Below are 9,141 nucleotides of genomic sequence, written 5' to 3'. Positions count from 1 at the left end.
GAGAAGAGAGCCCGGTACGGTGTCTCAGCGGCAGCCGCGCACACACGGAAGGCACACCTGGGAAAGTCAGGAGCCGTGGGAAGTGGTTCATGCACGTGGTCTCCCTTCAGCCTCCAGGCAGGCCTGCGAGATAGGTGTCTTATGACATCTCACACGTGGGGAAACAGTCCCAGTGAAGTCAGCAGTGAGGAGCTCACACAGTGGGCCAGCGGCTGAGCCAGGACTCAAACCCCAGCCCGGCTGTGTGTGCGAATCCCCCAGGCTCATCTCTGCTCCTGATCACAAGGGGCTGTGAGGGAGAGACTCACTGCTCCGGGTCAAGTACCAGAACTACCTGGACAGCTTGTACAAGCCCTGCCCTCTGCCCTGGATAGAGGCAGCCAAACGGGGCAAGTCGCCCCACCCCAAGCACGGGGAGGACAACAGGAAGGCAGCAGGGAGAGCAGGAAGGAGCCAAGAAGCCAGGTCACCGGGCCTCCCAGCCACAAGCCCTGAGCTTCGCGTTCCCACGGCCAGGTGTGGCCTTCAGACCCGCACCAGCCAACACCAGACGGTGGGTTGAAGGTGACAGGGGAGAACGCCTGCCCTGTGCAGGGCCAGGGCTGCTCCTGGGAGTCCCTCCACGGGGTGAGTGGAGGGGAAGCCTGGCTCTGCGGGCCCCCGATCCCTGCTCCCCTCCTCCAGGAGCCCCCCCACGCCCCAGGGCTGAGCAGAACCTGCGCTCCCCTCACACACACTTACTAGTCCATCAGCTGCACAGGGGCCTAGAGCTCATGTGTCTCGCCTTTGCAGTCCTAGTGTCAGGGCCCGACACAGCTCCACTAATCAGGGCGCAACCTGAAATTCCTGTGCCCTGGCCCAGAGTCACAGGAACCAGTCAGCGCAAGTGGGGTCTGACAGTCTCCAGAACAGATGCTCCGGCTGTCCTCACCGGCATCGCATCCACCTGACGCAGCTGGACCTGGATTCTGCCACCAGCCCAGCTCGGTCAGGAGAAGAGCGGGGAGTGTGAGTGACGTGGGTCACTAACAGGCTGGTTTCCATCGGCTCTGAAGGTCTCCCTGAAAGAATGTGAAAAAGCAGCAGGCCTCACCGAGCACCAGCCGGCCTCGTGAGGGGCCTGCTCTGAAAGGGCCAGGCTTTCAGGCGAGTGGAGATGTATTTTCTTTACAAGGGACTAATCGTTCCTTCTTTGTTGGGCTCTGTCTGGGAGCTGCTGGAAGCCTGGGGAAGCTGCCCAAGTTTGGGGGGGGAGGAATACTCCGGGACTCCCCCGTCTCCACCCCTTCAATGTCAGCTAAGGAGGCCAACAAGGCCAAGGAGAAGGAAGAGGCAAAAAGTCCCAGCCAGGAAAAGGCAGAGCCCAGCCCTGCTCACCCACCGGCCCAGGTTCCAGAGCAGCAGGGAGACCCTGGCTTCTACCAGTGGTGGCGCTGGCCTTCACCCGGGTTGGGGGCCCGGACCTAGCGCTACCGTTTCGTGCCCACAGGGAGGACTGCTGGACAGTGAGGATGACCCACACCCCAGCAGCTCCCTCCACCCCAAACGCCTGCCCTCGGCGCGTGGCATTGGGGCCAGGGACAAACCGACCACACGTGCGCTTACTTTCACAAATGTAATCAAGGTTCGGTGGGGTATACATTTGGGAAGATGCCCCAAACGTGGCCCTGGAGGCTCCCCCTGGCGGAGGCCAGCTCTCAGCTGCCTGCGTTGGCTGGAGTCCAAGCCCCAGGCCGGAGAGGTGCTGGCCTCCCAAGTTTGGGCCGGGGAGTCAGCGCCTGGGTGCAGGCTGGCTTACGGGACAGCCAAGCTGGGACAGGACAGGTCCTTGCAGCCAAGGCTGGGGCACGGCCTGGGTCTCAGGGCTCACTCCCCACTGTGCCGGGCTTGGCCTGTCAGCCGGCGGCGCTGGGTCTTACTGGTACGAGTGGCGCTTGGGGGCTTCTTGGTGGAGTTCTGGGCCCGGCTGGGATGTTTCCTCTTGACCTTCTTGCGCTTGTGCGCGTGCAGCGAGGCCGTGAGAGAGGAGATCCTGTGGGAGGGCGGAAGGCTGGTGAGGCTCGGGCCTCAGTCTACCCTGGGGAACAGGGTGCGGGTGGAAGTTTGGGCGGGGGGGGGGACTGACAGCCCAGCTCATGGAGGGGAAGTCAGGACAGGCCATGGACGCCATTCCAAAGGCAGCATGCTCTGTCCCCAGAGGGCCTGCCAGCTCCTCAGCTCACGGCAAGAAAGGCCCTTACCCCAGGCACTAAGGGTACCCAGGGTCAGACATTCTCAGGGGTTGGAGGTGGGGGGCAGTGAGGGAGGCCGAGGACCACTTGACAAGCAGAGCAGAGCGCTGCCCAGGGCCCCACATGGGCCCCACATCACCCACCACAGGCCGCCCTCACAACGCCAGCCATAGCAGCAGGCCCACAGGGGAGGACAGGCCAGGGCTCACCGCTGGGACAGCAGAGGGTCTCTGGACTTCCTGGGTAAGGCTCTGGTCGGCTTCTCCACGGATGACGCGTCCTCCTCAGACCTGGGCCCGGGCCCTTGCTAAAGAAGCGCAGGACAAGGACCGTCACAGGGAGCGCTGGATCGGGGGGCCTGGGCACCCTGAGCAGTTGCGGCTCTGTCGCGCGGGCGCATGACCTGCCGCCTCCCTCACCGGGGTCGGGGCTCACAGAAGGCCGTGGGCGGAAAGGCCACGTGTGCCCTAAAGCAGGGATGACACGGGCAGAGCTGGATTCCAAAGTCCTCCACCGCCACAGCCTACAGTGAACACACTCAAACACTCACAAATGAACGAACTCTAAGATGGGGACGAGACTGGTCTTTGCATCAGACCTTACAGAAGAAAGAGCACCACATGCAAGGTGAGTGTGAGCTCAGAAAGGATGTGATAAAGCAGTGGCCCTCGAACTCAAGGACACCGTAACCCACGCTCGGGGATGTGGTTTACTTGGTGACTGTACGTGCACACGCATATAAACCCCTAGGCGACCCAAACACAAGTTTAACTGAAACAAACGTTTCATAAGGCAGCACTTGCTGTGATGCTTTCTGATATTTTCAACGATATTGTGTTCCTTTTCTTTAAAAAAAAAAAATGCTGGTTGGAACTTGTTATGACTCACACCCCACAGGTCAGGGCACAGAGACATACCGTGCAGTGGGAGTGATCACTGCTCTCTCAAGTGCTTCTAGTGGATCGACCACTTTTATCCTCCACAGCAACCCCACGAGGCAGCTGCTATCGTCAGTGACCCCAAGGTAGTGGTGAAGGGAAGCAGACAAGGCAGAGAGACCTGCCCAGGTTCCCACAGCCACTAGTGGTGGAGCCGGCCTCTGAAGCCCCAGGCTCGGGGCTTTTGTCCAGGCCCTGGAGGGTGCCCCAGAGGAAAGAGGCCCTCACACTGGAATCCCATGACATGCACCCACACTTAGTGACCCCCTGGCCAGCCAGGCTGCCCCTGTGTCCCTTCTTCCCTGGGGCTGCGAGGGAGACCCACCTCAGGCGGGGGCAGTCCGAGCAGCCGGGCCGCTGAGAAGTCCAGGTTGCTGATGGTGGTCACGGTGACCGTGTGGTTGAGGTGGTCGTACTGCACCGGCTCTGTCTTTGCTGTCACCAGCCGGTCCAGTTCGTCCGCCTCCTCTGTGCAGGTGGGCACAGAGCCAGGCCTCAGCCCCAGGGCACAAGTAAGCAGGCTCCAGCCACCGCCCCCTGCCCCCAGCCCTGGAGTGCAGTGGCCCCCCTGCTCTATCGGAGGGCATCCAGGAAGTCCCCAGCTCCAGAGAGTGGCCTGCAAATGCTGTAAATGACCCCCAACTCTTCCCTTCATGCTCCAAGGAGACCTCAGACCCCCTGATCCCCCAGGACAAAGCTGGGGCCACACCAGGAGCTGCTGCTTCCCCTACCCCTCCACCCCCAGTCCCTCCAGGCCTCAGAAGCTGGCCTTTCTGCTCACGATCGGTTTACCAAGAGGTTTGGATCTCCTCCTGGTCTCTGATCCAGACATTTAGAGACAGCTGAGGACTACCCCTGGCTGCCAGGTCACCACCAAGACCCCTAAAGCAAGGGATGTCAGCTTCCGTGCAGCCCTCACACCCCTCCGCTCCCACCCACCAAGGAATAAATAAACTCAGCCTGTTGGCTATTCTCCAGGACAGGCCAAGGATGGGATTACCCAGCGCCTCCTCTCTCTCTGCCAGCATCTTCAAGTATTCCTGGTGGCGCTGAAACCAAAGGGAAGGGAACATGGTGAGTATGGCCTCTCAGCTCAACCTCAGGCAGAGGCACTGCTCACCTCCAGGGTGAGTAAGACCATGGCTTGAAGAGAAAGATCAGGAGATCTCACCTTAAACCTTCCCCAGACCTGGGCCCACGGCGTCTCTATCTGTATAAACTGCTCCCCAGGCCTGCCCACACCTCCCCTCATCCCTGCAGGTGCCCCTTTTCGGGCCATCGAGGCTGCAAGTCCCCAGGGAGTCAGAGACACTCTCCCGCCCTCTCCCTCTGCACCTCCTCCCGGAGCTTCTTCTGCTCCTGCTTGAGCCGCTTCTTGATCTCCTCAATGGCTGCCTTCTTCCGCTCCACCTTCCGCTTGTGGAAGCCTGTCAGGTACTCCCTACAGCAGAGAGGCAAGAAAGAAAGTCAGGATACAAGGAAAGAAGGGCTTGTTCCAGAAAGAGAAAACAAAAAACAAAAAACACCTAATACTGCACTCACCATGTGCCAAGCACCATTCCAAAAATGTACATGTTAACTCATGTAATCCTCACAGCAACCTGCGTAGTAGGTACCCATCCCCATTTTACAGATGGGAGACACTGAGGCACAGAGAGGCAAGGTTACTTGCCCAAGATCACAGAGAGTGTAAGGTTAGGGAAAGAGAGGGAGATGCTGCCTCTCTCCACTCACTACCCTCCAGGGCTCTCAGCTGCCAGCAACAGGGCCAGGTGGTGGGCACAGGCTGAGGGCCTTTGAACCTAGAACAGGTGAGGGTCCCTTCTTCTCTGGCAAACTCCATTACTCAGTGAATTAAGCCACTTCTAGTGGGGCTTTCAAAGCCACCCTCACCCACACCTCCACGAACTTTCCATTGGACCAACCCCCCATTTGCCCAGGACCCCGCCCCTGGACTCATCTGTAAGTTGTGTTGATGCCACCCTGAGTTTTTTTTATTTGTTTGTTATTTTTGACTGCATTGGGTCTTCGTTGCTGCGCGCGGGCGTTCTCTAGTTGCGGCGAGTGGGGGCTACTCTTCGTTGCGGTGCGTGGGCTTCTCATTGCAGTGGCTTCTCTTGTTGCGCAGCACGGGCTCTGGGCGCATGGGCTTCAGTAGTTGTGGCACGCAGGCTCAGTAGTTGTGGCTCGCGGGCTCCAGAGCGCAGGCTCAGTGGTTGTGGCTCACGGGCTTAGTTGCTCCGCGGCATGTGGGATCTTCCCGGACCAGGGCTCGAACCCATGTCCTCTGCATTGGCAGGCGGATTCTTAACCACTGCGCCACCAGGGAAGTCCCATCCTGAGTTTCTTGATGATGCTTCAGCATTTCCCTCCCTCCCCCTATCTGATCTCAGCCCCTCTCATCTCTCTAGAGCCTGCTGCACCATTCCCATCTGTTCCGCGGCCCAACGCTAGGCTTTTCGCTGACCCACTACCATATGCCCAGGTGGCACTCTGAGTGGGGGACATGTGATGGGCCGGACGCTAAGGCTTAGGGGTCTGACTCAGGGATCCCGAGGCCTGGCGCGCACACCCCAAAGGAGCTTAGTAATCGCCCGGTGAATAAATGAATTTAAGCCACTCGTTTTATTCACTCATCGGTCATCAAAAACAGCTGAGTCGGGGCTTCCCTGGTGGCGCAGTGGTTGAGAATCTGCCTGCTAATGCAGGGGACACGGGTTCGAGCCCTGGTCTGGGAAGATCCCACATGCTGCGGAGCAGCTGGTTCCGTGAGCCACAACTACTGAGCATGCGCATCTGGAGCCTGTGCCCCGCAACGGGAGGGGCCGCGATAGTGAGAGGCCCGCGCACCGCGATGAAGAGTGGCCCTCACTTGCCGTAACTAGAGAAAGCCCTCGCACGAACCGAAGACCCAACACAGCCAAAAATAAATAAATAAATAAATAAAGCAGCTATAAAAAAAACAAAAAAAAAAAAAAAAAAAAACAGCTGAGTCTGCTGTGTGCGGGGCCGCCGGGCTGGGCTAGGGAGGTCGAAGCCACCGCTCAGAGACCCGAGCTCCCCGCTCTCCGGCGGCGCGTACAGCAGCGCCGGCCGGGTTGGGGAGCCGAAAAGAGAAGTAAGGGCGGGGTGGACGATTCCATTCCTCTGGGCTGGGGGCCCAGAGCGCCCGCTTCCTTCCGCGGGAGCTTCGCACCACGCCCAGAGGGCGGGACCGGAAGGGCCCTCCGCGTGAGCGTGTGCCAGCGGAGCTGGCCTTAGCCTTGCCCGGCGGCCCGAAGAGGATACGGTCCAGCCTTGACACTCACCGCCGCTTCTCCTCGTCGAAGCTCAAAATGAGCCGCGGCCGCCGGCCGTCGCCATCTCGCTTCTTCTTCTTGTTGCGGCCCATAGCGGTGAGGCCTCGGCGGCGCGGCTCCCTCTCACCTGACACTTCCGGGTGTAGCGCTTCCAGCCTCCCGGAAGTGCCCCTCAGAGACGCCCCGCAGTTCCGCTCGCCAGGCCCCGCCTTTTAAAGGGGCCGCCCAGCCCGTCTCCCCGTCCCTCTCTTCTGCCTGTAACAGGCAAGATTCCTGCCCCTCCCCAACCAACCGCCGCGACTCCCAGCCCCAGTCCCTCTCTTAGACTAACAACGGTGAGAGCGAGACCCAGAGGTCCCAGCGCCTAGCACGGTACCTTGCACACAGTAGGTGCTCAATACAGAGTTATTAGTGAATGGCCAAAGATTGCTGATCCTTCTTTTGATTTGGATGTCAACTCCGTGGTGGTCTCCAAGAGCACGTTTCTGGAGCCAAACTACCTGGATTAGAATCCTGGTACCCCAGTTACAGCTGTATGGTCCTGGACCAGTTGCCTTCACTGTGCCTCAATCACCCTGTTTGTAAAAGAGGACTAATCATAGTGACTTGGTAGGTATTGTAAGGCAGTGGTTTCCAAACGTTGGCGTGCATCAGAATCCCCTGGAGGGTTTGCTGAAACCCAGATCGCTTGGGCCCACTCCAGAGTTTCTGATTCAGCAGTTCTGGAGTGAGCCCCAGAATATGCACTTCAGGCAAGTTCTCAGGTGATGCTGCTGTTGCTGGCCCACAGACCAAATTTTGAGAACCCTGATTGTGAGGGATAAGTGAGTTATGTAGCGTGTATGTATAACATAATACATGCCACACATGTGTTTGCTACACAAGCCATCACCCCTCTCTGTGCCTCAGTTCCCCAAGTATGGAGTTGGGATGTAGTAACACATCCTCTACTAAAAATGAGGGCATGAATGTGAAGGCAGTAAGTAAAACACCTGAAGGGGAATTTTAGTAGCTGGGATTGTATGCCTGAATCTCCCATTCTCAACTCATCTGTGCTGGGTACTGCAGACAAGCTGCTGCCCTTGCCCTTAAGGACTCACAGGTCCACAGGGTCAATGATCATTACAGTCCAGGGGATGACACCTCTGCTGTGAGGTGCACGGGAGGCTGGAGGAGCTCAGGGTTGGCTCTTCCAGTGTGGAGGGCTTCCCAGAGGAGGTGACCCCAGAACAGTACGAGAGTGCAGATAACAGACTCTTAGGACCCAATGGTCTTCTTTGACAAGTGACTGGAGCCCAGAGAGCAAGTAAGCACACACATATTGAGTGCCTACTGTGTGCCAGGCACACAGAGAAGGCAACTGTTATCTCAGAGAGGGGAAGCGACTTGTCCAGGGTTACACTGCTGTTCTTTGGTAAAGCTGGGACTTGACCTGGGTCACTGGCCTCATGGCCCAGCATCCTGGGGCACTGGCCTGAGGAATCACTCTCCCAATAGCAGCACACCCCCTCCGGAGGGCAAGACGCAGACCCTGACCATGAGTTTTGAAAGGAGCTAGGCACACAGTAGGTGCATCTCTCCACGAATGTTGAACCCATTCCACAAGGGTCCTCCGCCTGGGGGATTCCACGTTGGGCACTGAGAGGAAGTTATCCTCAAATCCAGGGCACAGCGGGGGGCTTCAGGGTGATGAACAACTGCCCCTCTGACCCTCTGCCACCCCCTAGTGGCCATGCCCCATGCCACCCTTGGCACCCTCCTCCTGGGAGGAAGCATTGCCTTGGATGCAGTGATGCCCCCCAAAAAGATGCCCAGCGAGCCGCCTTCTGTGGAGGTTCAGAGAGAAGTGACTTAAGCAAAGTCACCCCATTATTAAGTGGTGTGCAGCGTCATCCTCAATTGCTGCCCTGTGTGTGGAGTGGTTCTGCCCTCCCGGAGCTTCCGGTCAGGCGCAGAGACTGGGGACTGAGTAAGGAGACACCTGCTTATGCAGGACCTCGTGTGGGGAGCTATGTACAGTCCACCCTCGCAGCCCACTGGGCCCGAGCTGCCAGCCCACGAGTGGTTCAGGGAGGTCACATCTGCGAAAGCTCCCAGTGCAGAGTGAAGCCCGCCACTTCGGGCAGGTGCTGTTGCTCCAAACTCTTCCCTGGGAGTTCCAGGTCCCCTTTACTCCAGGAAAAGAGATGCAGGACTGGCAGCCCCACCCAGATTCCAAAAGCTTGAGGGCCATTTACTGCAACTCACGGTCTAAAACACTTCCCTTTTTAGGTCAGTTTCTCCTTGACATTATTTTTATGTTTATTGAGCACCTGCTGTGTGCCAGGCACAGCAAGAGATGGTACGTTCTCCGTAATAGAAATGATGATGAAGATGATGAGCCAAAAGAATAACGGCAGCTGCCATTTATTTAGCTCTTTACACGATTATCTATTTTGAGGTATGAGTTCCATTTTAATGAGGCCCAGAGATGTGCAGTCACTTACCCAAGGTCACACAGACAAGAAGAGCAAGTGCTGAGGGTGAAGCTTGAGTGGTCTAAGGGCAGAACTCTGCTTAGTTTCTCTGGACCCAGTTTCATAGGCTCTTGAGACACACCGAGTCTTAAAAGAGGTGAAGGGAACCAACAGTTACGGAGCTCCTACTACGTGCCAGGCACAGGGTAGTTCTCTA

General features: G+C 58.0%; 1 protein-coding gene across 1 annotated transcript; it reads right to left on the bottom strand.

Moving 5' to 3' along the window:
- Nucleotides 1-1,590: 1,590 nt before the first annotated feature.
- On the bottom strand, nt 1,591-6,632 carry NOL12 (nucleolar protein 12). Its single transcript, XM_036865380.1, has 6 exons — nt 6,478-6,632; nt 4,505-4,610; nt 4,170-4,218; nt 3,495-3,637; nt 2,441-2,538; nt 1,591-2,032 (listed from the first exon to the last, which is right to left on the bottom strand). Exons 1-6 carry the CDS (start codon nt 6,558-6,560, stop codon nt 1,867-1,869), a joined length of 645 nt encoding a protein of 214 aa, XP_036721275.1. The 5' UTR covers nt 6,561-6,632; the 3' UTR covers nt 1,591-1,866.
- Between the last annotated feature and the right edge of the window lie 2,509 nt (nt 6,633-9,141).

This window comes from Balaenoptera musculus, chromosome 10 (assembly GCF_009873245.2).
Source record: "Balaenoptera musculus isolate JJ_BM4_2016_0621 chromosome 10, mBalMus1.pri.v3, whole genome shotgun sequence".
NCBI lineage: Eukaryota > Metazoa > Chordata > Mammalia > Artiodactyla > Balaenopteridae > Balaenoptera > Balaenoptera musculus.
The sequence above is the reverse complement of the archived record's forward strand: the minus strand, read 5'-3'. Positions and strand labels throughout refer to the sequence as shown.

Coding starts and splice junctions, on each gene's coding strand:
- NOL12 (XM_036865380.1), bottom strand. CDS start 6,560: ATGGGCCGCAACAAGAAGAAGAAGCGAGATGGCGACGGCCGGCGGCCG. Junction 2,539..3,494: donor TCGGACTGCCCCCGCCTGAG/GTGGGTCTCCCT, acceptor GCGCTTCTTTAG/CAAGGGCCCGGGCCCAGGTC. Junction 2,033..2,440: donor GACCCTCTGCTGTCCCAGCG/GTGAGCCCTGGC, acceptor GCCCTCCCACAG/GATCTCCTCTCTCACGGCCT.